The sequence below is a fragment of the Cebus imitator genome, unplaced genomic scaffold (assembly GCF_001604975.1).
Source record: "Cebus imitator isolate Cc_AM_T3 unplaced genomic scaffold, Cebus_imitator-1.0 Scaffold339, whole genome shotgun sequence".
In the NCBI taxonomy this organism is placed as follows: domain Eukaryota; kingdom Metazoa; phylum Chordata; class Mammalia; order Primates; family Cebidae; genus Cebus; species Cebus imitator.
Window position 1 is genome coordinate 1,622,516 of NW_016107654.1, and position 9,431 is coordinate 1,631,946.

The following is a 9,431-nucleotide window of genomic DNA, read 5'->3' on the forward strand; positions in this document are numbered from 1 at the left end:
CGTGCTCCACACTTGGCAAGAGGTGTGTCAGGAAAGTCTCGCGGGGGGTCAGGTGTGAGATTTGCCCCCCTTCTGTGCCTCTCTCTGCCACCATCCTCTGGGGTTTTTGAAGTCCTTCGCCCAGACCCCCAGAGTCCTCGGTCTCTCTCAACTGTTCGGTGTCCCCCGCGGCAGGCATTGCCCTCCTACTCCAGGAGGGCCCCGGGACGCGCGCCTTCCGCCGTCGCACTCCCTATCCTTGCTGGGATGGGGAGGGGGCGTTGTGTGTCCCTGGCACGAGGCCGTGAACTTTGAGCAGGGACTATGGCAGGCATTTTGGACTCCTGGCGCTTAACCAGGCTTGGCACCGGGTGCCCATGTCTGCCATCGTGGTGGAGAAATAACTCAGCCGGAAGGAGCACGTGGGAGGGGCCCCGCCGGCGCCAGCGGCAGATCCGCCTGACCGCTTGTGCTTTCTGGGGCCACCTTAGGCAGGAGGAGGACGAGGAGCGTGTAGATGCGGGTCCCCCGGGGCAGCGGGCGCTATCCGATCCGCCTGCCAGGCACCGGCCCCGGGCTGTTCCCTCGGGACGCCCTGAGTCTCTGCCCAGAGGCCGCGGCGCCCCCATCCCTCACGGTCAAGTGCTCGGGCAATCGCGGCCCGGGGCGTCTGGCGATCGATCCCTTAGACGCCCAAAGCCGCGGCAGTGGGGCTCCTGGAGGGAGTGAAGTCACCGGGCTGGGGGCGCCCCCACGGCTGGACGACCCCCCCAGAGCCCCCTGCCCGGACTCGGGGTCCCCCGACGTGGCCTCAGCTGCTCCCCGCCCGGCCCAGCGCAGGGTGGACGCGGCCTCGCCTTCCCCGCCCCGCCCGGGTCTCCGCTGCTTATTCACATGCAAATGATCGCCGCCAATTGTCGCCGAGCGCGGCGACCGCCGGAGCCGGATCCTTCCGCAGCCCGGGCTCAAACTTTTGGCCTCTGAAAACTTTTAGACGAGAAATAGTCCCTCGGCGCCCGCTCCCGACCCACGCCGCGCCACCGGTGCCGCCACCCCGAGGGGCTCAGCTCTCGGGGGCGCAGAGCCGGACGGGGCACGTGGGTGGGAGGAGGCCGCGGGGGGCGCGCGGGAGGCCGGAGGGGGCGTGGCCGGGGCCTGGGGGCGGGGCGGAGCCGGGGCGGGGCCCGAGGCGGGGGCGGGCCCCGAGGCGGGGGCGGAGCGCACCTCGGTCCTGAGCCTCACTAGTGCCTCGGCCGCGGGAGGGAGCGCAGGGGCGCAGGGGCGCGGGGCGCAGGGCGCGGGCGCGAGCGCAGCGAAGGAACGAGGCGGGCGCGGAGCCCGGCCCGGGAGCCCGCGAGAGCACAGCGCCGCCTGCCAGCGTGAGAAAGAGGCCGGGAGCGGCCGCCGCAGCCCGCGGGACCTTCCGCCGCGCGTGTGCGCCCCCGCCCCGCCGGCCAGCGCAGGAGGCCGCCGCCCGGGCACAGTGGGCAGCCGGGGGGCAGGCATGCCGCCGCTCCTGGCACCCCTGCTCTGCCTCGCGCTGCTGCCCGCGCTCGCCGCACGAGGTAGGCGCCCGCCCACCCGCGAGCCCCCACTTTCCTCGCGCTTCGGAAACTTTGGTGGCGTTCGGCGCGCGCCTCCCGTAGCTGGGAGCGGGCGGCGGGGAGGCCGGCGTGGGGAGGGAGGAGCGGGCGGCCCGGGCGTGGGGTCCTGGCGTCCCCGTCGTGGGGAGTACCGAGCCTTCCCTCGTCCCCCCGTTGGGGCGGACGCGCGCCGCCCGTGCCTGGAGCCGGGTGGGGAGGCCAGCGTGGGGTGCGGGGGCCCCGGAGTCCCTACCCTGGGCCGCCCTGCACCCGCCGCTCGTGGGGCTTGCCGCCGGGCGGCCGGGCGAGCGCGCTGCCTACTACTTTTCGATTTGAATCGAGTCGGTTTTGGTTTCCTGTTGCCTCTCCGGGCCATTTATCTTCTTTCTTCCTCGCCTTTGGCCCACGCCGGGCGGATGTTGGGGCGCGGAATGTGGGCTCCGCGGTGCCGCGTTCGACTCTGCTGACCCCCGCGGTCCGCTCGTCCCCGGCTCGCGGCCGCTCCCCCCGCCGGGGCCCCCCAGCGCCCCTCAGCCGGGCCCTAGGTTTGGGGGAGGAGTTGCGCCCGGCGCCGCTGCGCCCGGTGGGACTTCACTTTCCTTCTGCTTTGCGTAGTTGAAGTTTGGAAATCTTGGGGGCGGAGAGCGGGACGTGGGTGGGGGGCGCTCACAACTCTCCCCGCCTCACGTCGAGGGGGGTCTCTGGGGAATCGAGTGATTAATCCGCTCTTTCTCGGAGAGTTGGAGGTGAAAATATTCCGTCCTCTTCCAGAAAGTGCGGCTCTGTCACACCCCTTCCCCGTTTCTCAGCCCCCGTGAGATGGGGAGGGGGGGCCTGGAGTTATTGACCCTTTCTCGAGATGGGGTCGGATTCCTTCCGAACGGGGCATCTTCATCCCCCTCCCGTGGGCATAGGGGGCGGCCCCTGGAGGTGCGCGCCCGCGGGAGCAGGTATTGGGTGTCGGCGGAGGCGGGGCCGGGTCCCCGGGGTGCAGTCCCCATGCCCCTGGAGGCGGCCCCGACTCCACAATGGGCCGCTCTGATTCCGAGGCCGCGGCCGGCGCTTTGTTGGCGGGCGGGGCGGCGGGCGAGCAGCTGTCGCATTTTCCCACGGGCGGGCGGGAGCTGAGTGTGGCCACCCCCCGCCCCCCCGCCCCGTCCAGCTCTGCCCCTTGCAGAACGGGTTTAAACAGAGGCAATCTTGGCGGCTGGATGGGGGCCCCTGCCCTGCCGGACCCTCCGGGGTGGGGGGCAAAGTTTAGGAGAGGACCCCGCCCTGTCTCCGCTTCTCCCCCGCTTCACCTCAGGCAGCCCCACCCCGCTTCAAGCAGGAGGTGTTCTCCGCTGCTCCCCTTCCCCCCAGATCTGACTTACAGGACGCTGGGCAGAATGTTGATGCCCCTTTGGTTTCATGGAGGGTCTTACTGCGGACCCCTGCCCCAGCAACCCATGACACTAAGCAGAGTGCTTCTGGGGTGGAGGGTGGGCGGCGCCCCTTGGCGGGGTGCAGGTGCCACCTCCAGGGTAACAAGGGCCTTCGGTCGGGGTGCGGGCGAGACTGACCTCTCTTCTGCCCTGCCTAGGCCTGCGATGCTCCCAGCCCGGTGAGACCTGCCTGAATGGCGGGAAGTGTGAATCGGCCAATGGCACGGAGGCCTGCGTGTGAGTACCACCCCTGCGGGACCTGTTGCTTTGTGGAGGGCAGAGCCCCTGCTTTCTGCAGCGGCGCAGGGGACAGAACACTAGGCCATTGTCTTCTGGAGATGGCCCAGAGTCTGGGCGCGGTCACGTGCTGACTTTTATTGGACAAAGTCTGGCAATTACTTAATCACCAGCAATTATGCTGCGTGTGGAGCTGGTCTGGCTGCTGGGGGCTTGGGCACTCCTCCGTGGGCCACCTCAGGCTCCTGGGGCACTAAGTGGGAGTCCCAGTACCCCAATTCTTCAAGTCCCCCAGAAACAGTTGATCTGCTCGGGGGAGGGGGGGAGCTCTGGACCATTTACAGAGAGGCCCAGCCCCCACCACGCTGCCAACTTGGGGCACCTTCTCTGGCCAGGTGATGCCTCCTGGGCTGGTGGTGATGCCTGCTGTGGACAGGTGGTGATGCCTGGGTGGGTGATGCCTCCTCTGGAAACAGGTGATACCCTCTCTGGGTGGCTGATGCCTCCTCTGGGTGGGTCATGCCCCCTCTGGGTGGCTGATGCCCTCTGACTGGGTGATGCCTCTTTGAAGGAAATTGATTCTCCAAAATCCGACCGACCTTTGGGCTCTCTGTTTGCTCCTGCTGTCTCCTCTCGGCCTCAGGCTGGGGCTGGGGAAGAGAAGGTGGAACTCATGTTTTGGCACAGGATGTGGGGAAATTCTTGAGTCTGGTTTCTGCCCTGGCATCTGCAAACTCTGTCCTCTAAACCCTGTGGCCCTTCTGGTCTTCCAGCCTCAGATGTAAAGTGGGCAGGAGTGGCTGGGAAGTCCTGGGGAAGCGGCTGCCTCCAGCCTGCCTGTGAGTGCCAGTCCCTCCGGCCTGCCTGTGAGTGCCAGCCGGCTGCAGGGAGCTGTGCTGCCGTGGCCGACGCCCTTCAACTTGAGTCCATCCCTGATGAGAATAATGAGGAGGTATTTGCTCGCTGGAAAAAGAGTCCTCCCTGCCCCACCAGGAGCTGCAGATGAAGTGGCTCCCCAGTCAGTCTGCGCGCCCTCATTCCAACTGCAGAAGGGCCCATTCCCTTGACAACCCCAGCCCGGCTCCTGCCTGCGAGAACTGCCCAGCCTGTGGGCAGCGGCCCCTGCCCTCCCCGCACTGAAGCCAATTAAGCAGGCCTGTGAGCAGTTTAATGGACAAAGCCGATTGTGTCTTTGTCAGACACTAATGAATGCGCACTACTTTTTTTTTTGCTTTTTGGGGCCCCCTTCTCCCCCTGCAGAAGCCGCATGGACGCTTGATGCCCTAAATCTTGTTTCCTTTCATTCAGAGCCCGACAGCTGGGATCCAGGGAAGTGCAGCCGCTATTGTTGGGGGCGGCGGATTAATGCCGTGTGATTAATTATGCGTGGCTTCCCAGAATGTATAACCCCCTGCCCCGCCACAGCGCGCCGGGCTCAGACTCTGCCTCTCATCCATGCGGGGCCCTGGGAGAAGGTTCTTGCTCCCACAGGGGACTTTGGGAGGGTGGGAGGAGTGCCCTGCTGCGGAAACTGGGGGCCTGTTGCTGCTTCTCAGCGGCCCTGGGGAGGAGGCACGGCCTAGCCCACTGGGGTCTGGGACTGAGGTCTCCCCCCCGCCAAAGGGCTGTGCTTTGAGGTACAGTTTGCTGCAGTTCCCTAGGGTCTGGGCTGAGACCCTGCCACAGAGCCACAGACACCAGTGTCGTGGGCTCACTCTCCCACTCCCCAAACCTGGGATGCTGGTGAGCTGTTTCCAGCCCAAACCAGGCCACTGACCGGGGCTTTGGTGCCTGGCCTTGTCCCCGCCGTGGGGGCCTGGCGCCCCCTCCTTCTTGGCGGGAAGCCTGCTTCATTTTGGCCTGACAGGCAGCCGGGCTCAGCCCACAGAGGCCCCATTGTGCACACCCCACTAGTCCAGTGAGAAGACGGGGCGGAAGCGTGTTTTCAGGCTCTTACCTCTGGGCTGCAGCGTTGGAGGCCACGGCCATGGCCAGGGCCAGGCCCGGCATGCGGAGGCTCAGGTCGGGGCCCACACTGCAAGTTGGGGGCGTTGCAGCCGCTCCGGGGAAGGCCCTGGGCTCCCTCCCTGGGCTTGAGCCCTACCCAGCACAGTACCCTCAGACGCCCTGGCTTCCCGTTCCTGCCCGTCCTTCTCAGAAGGCTCCAGGCAGGCGATCTGTCCTGGAGTTGGCCAGGGCACCTGTGGGAGGTTGGCTCTCCCAGCAAGGGGGGAGCCCCACGCTGTTTCTTGAAAGCGTCTGGGGTGCAGGCCCCTGGAGCCCCGCCAGTCTGCGTGCGAAGCCCCATGTCGTCCAGCTGTGACCCCGGAAATGGCTTTGGCTTTTGGTGCCAGTTGCTGCGTCCTCCATGGAAGGGGCTTGGTGATGGTGGGGTCACGGCACCTGCCACGTTAGTACTGAGTGAATCATTTCTTTCCACCCCAAAGAGAGGGACCCTCCATGGGAAGTTGCCAGTCAGGCGGTTACAGGGCTCGGGGTTGGAAAAAGTGTTTTTTTCCGTGCAAAATGCCTTCCCAGGAGGTCGGAGTGTCACTGTGGCCTGGACAGCTGGTGGCCAGGTAGAAAGCACCCAGCGGCACATGCTGGTTGGTGGAGGATGGCCGCTCTCTGGGCAGCTGCTGTGTGCAGTGTGGCCGTGGTGGCTGTGGTCAGAGATGGTGGCCTTTTGAGCAGGCCCAGGGGTCACTGTGGTTCTTGGCCCTTCCCAGGCCCCCTTGTCAGCTCCATTGGTATGAGCAGGCGGTACTGAAGAGGGCTCCCCTGTTTTCCCTCTGTTTCGAGGATGGGTGGGAAGGGCTGCAGGGACCCTGTCCGTCTGGGGAGCATGCACCGTGGTCTGAAAGGCTCTCCCACGGCTGCCTGGGGCTGGGCTGGGCGTCGAGGCAGAGGGTCGCTAAGATGTTGCCTGCTGATGGCAGAGTCAGAATTGCACAGGGCGTCTTCCAGGTGGGGAGAAACTGCAGGGGGAGGGGGAGGCGTCAGACCCAGCACTTCTCGGAGGATGGTGGGCTGTAGCTCTGGACAGCTTTGTGTCTAAGGCCTGGCCAGGTCCCCTGTTAGCTCCAGGACTTGGGTCATCAGGTCATGCAAGCCTCAGTTTCCCCAGGGTGTCAGCCAGGCTGAAACACACTGAGTCTCTTGGTGGTGCCCGAGGATGGCATGAGGACCTCGTGGAAGGTCCCTGGTCAGCGCGCCTTCCCTCCCCGCCTTCCACCATCGGCTGACGGTGCTGGTCTCCAGAGCCTCTTCCCCAAGTGTTTCAGTGACTGATGAATGAATTCAGAGAGTCCTAAAGGTGCTGCCTGGTGGGTCGGGCCTGGCACTACCTGGAGAAGGACTGGCAGGCTCGGGGGAAGTCCAGCTCCCAGGATGGCTCCGGTTCGCAGACACGTTTGAGCGCCTGCTGTGTGCTGCCTTCTGCTCCAGGCAAGGCCCCAGCTCCCGTGGGGTTCACTTCTCAGCAAGGGGTGAGAGAGGCACCTGGCTCACGTATGGGACATGTTGGAGGTGGGCTGGCCCCCAGAGGCCGGGTGTAGCTCCTGGCAGCCCCGTAAAGCTGTCTGGACCAGGCACAGGGAAGTAAGAGGAGGAGATCCAGAGCAGTCGCCGTGGGCCCCAGGGTCACGCAGCGGTGACAGAGCCCTGCCCCTCTCCTTCTCCTAAGCGAATGTCCCCAGCCGTGGCCCCGTCACTTCCCGACTACTAGTGGGACTGGGGGGCGTGGCTTCCCTTTAATAGAGGAGGAAGGAGGCTGGGGCGGGAAGTGACTGGGCCCTGGGAGGCTGGGGAGGGGCGGGCTGTCTTCTGTCACCCGGTCTGGCTGTTTCCATTGACTCACTTGCCTTGTCTTGGGCGTGGCCAGGAGAGGAACAGGTTAATCCCCCTCCTCGCGCTCAGGAGGCATCTGCTTATGCAGCTCCTGGTCTTCAAGGGCACCAGGGTTAGAAACATGCAGCGGGCCGGGCACGGTGGCTCAAGCCTGTAATCCCAGCACTTTGGGAGGCCGAGGCGGGTGGATCATGAGGTCAAGAGATCGAGACCATCCTGGCCAACATGGTGAAACCCCATCAATAATAAAAATCCAGGCCGGGCGCGGTGGCTCAAGCCTGTAATCCCAGCACTTTGGGAGGCCGAGGCGGGTGGATCATGAGGTCAAGAGATCGAGACCATCCTGGCCAACATGGTGAAACCCCGTCTCTACTAAAAATACAAAAAATTAGCTGGGCATGGTGGTGCATGCCTGTAATCCCAGCTACTCAGGAGGCTGAGGCAGGAGAATTGCCTGAACCCAGGAGGCGGAGGTTGCGGTGAGCCGAGATCGCGCCATTACACTCCAGCCTGGGTTACAAGAGTGAAACTCTGTCTAAAAAAAAAAAAAAAAACATGCAGCGTCCCAGGTGGGCAGATCACTTGAGGTCAGGAGTTCAAGACCAGCCTGGCCAACATGGCAAAACCCCGTCTCTACTAAAAAGACACAAATACGCCAAGTGCAGTGGCCCATGCCTGTAATCCCAGCTACTTAGGAGGCTGAGGCAGGAGGCTCGTTTGCACCAAGGAGACGGAGGCTGCAGCGAGTCAAGATCACGCCACTGCACTCCAGCCTGGGCGACAGAACGAGACTCTGTCTCAAAAAAACAAAAATCAGAAAACAAAACCACACTGTCAAATAGAAAGTGTCACCTCCTAAGACTGGGGAGACGTCAGGAGCAGGAAGGCCCGGGGCGGAGACCTGGGTGGGAGCCTGGAGTGAGTGCTCTGGAGGAAGCGGCCTCCTTGGGGCAGGGCCTGCCCCTGAACAGCAGCCAGCACGTTTTCCATTGAAGAAAACAATCGTAGAAAAGAGAGAGAGACAGAAAGCAGCCTCCCTGGCAGGAAGAGGGCAGGGCAGGGCAGACAGTGGACACCGGGAAGGGCTTCCACAAGGCAGAGGCGGCTGCGGGGACCCCCAGACACGGGCAGACTGGAGACCCCACGGGAGCCGGGACTGGCCTCATTCCCCGTTCCCTGCACCTGTGATGGGCAGCGGTGGACACCAGGGTCCACTGGGCAGTGCCAGGCCGGGCCAAGGGACTGCACCCTTTGCTGTGGGGAGGGGACCTTTCCTGTTTCATGTCTCGTCTATAAATAGTGCAAGGATGTGGGTTTGCAGAGTCGATGGGGCGTCTAGCTTGCCTTCCTCAGTAATGCAGTGATGACAGCCCCATGCTCAGGACGGCCGCTGTTACCCAGCCTCGTAAACCCCTGGCAGACAGCCGCCCACCCTCAGGTGTGGCCAGCGCCGTTTTCATCCCCAGCACGCAGGTGGGAGAGCTGCAGCTGCAAGGGCGTGGGGATCTGAGGCAGGCTGGCGTCAGCTTTCACCTTCATGTGCAAGTGTATCCAGAACTTTCCAGATGTTTCCCAGGGCTGAGGAGGAAATACCAGTAGCTTTAACTAGCTTGGGGCATCAACCTGTGGGCCGGGATGCGTTTGATGACCATGAGTTTCCCAGGCAGTGCTGGGGCTTTCTCCCGTGGGGCCCAGAGCTCCAAGGCGAGGCAGAGTGGGGCTGGCTCTGATGTGCTTTGCTCCCCACACTGTCTCCTCCCTGGGCCTCAGTTTCCCTGTCTGTATGTGAGCCCTCTTCCAACTACAGCCAGCAGGAGCCTGGGTTGGGCTGAAGGCGTGGTGGTGGCTGCAGGCCCTGCGGCGTGGGCTCAGTGGGATAGGAGGGTGGACGGAAGCCCTTTCCCAAAGTTGCCTGATTCAGTTCTCCTTGAGGCCCTGCTCTTCCCCACCCTGCTCCCTGGGAGCAAAGGGAGCTAAGGACTAGATTTGGGGGCTGGTTATGCATATAGGGGTATCCTGGTAGATGAGTTACTCATATTACAAAAAAAAATTTTTTTTGAGACGGAGTCTCACTCTGTCAGCCAGATTGGAGTACAGTGGCGTGATCTTGGCCCACAGCAGCCTCCACCTCCTGGGTTCAAGGGATTCTCCTGCCTCAGCCTTCTGAGTAGCTGGGACTATAGGCGCATGCCACCATGCCCAACTAATTTTTATGTTTTTAGTAGGGTTAGGGTTTCACCGTATTGGTCAGGCTGGTCTCGAACTCCTGACCTCAGGTGATCCACCTGCCTCGGTCTCTCAAAGTGCTGGGATTACAAGCATGAGCCACCGTGCCCGGTCACTTTTTTTTTTTTTTTTT

The 9,431-nt window shown here is 63.5% G+C and overlaps 1 protein-coding gene across 1 annotated transcript in view; it reads left to right on the top strand.

The window, feature by feature from the left end:
- The first annotated feature begins 1,225 nt into the window (after window positions 1–1,225).
- NOTCH1 (notch receptor 1) overlaps window positions 1,226–9,431 on the top strand; it is a 49,251-nt gene continuing 41,045 nt past the window's right edge. The window contains exons 1-2 of the mRNA XM_017505619.2: window positions 1,226–1,544; window positions 3,145–3,223. Coding sequence (XP_017361108.1) covers window positions 1,484–1,544; window positions 3,145–3,223 — 140 coding nt within the window. The 5' untranslated portion in view covers window positions 1,226–1,483. The remainder of the gene's footprint in view (window positions 1,545–3,144; window positions 3,224–9,431) is intronic.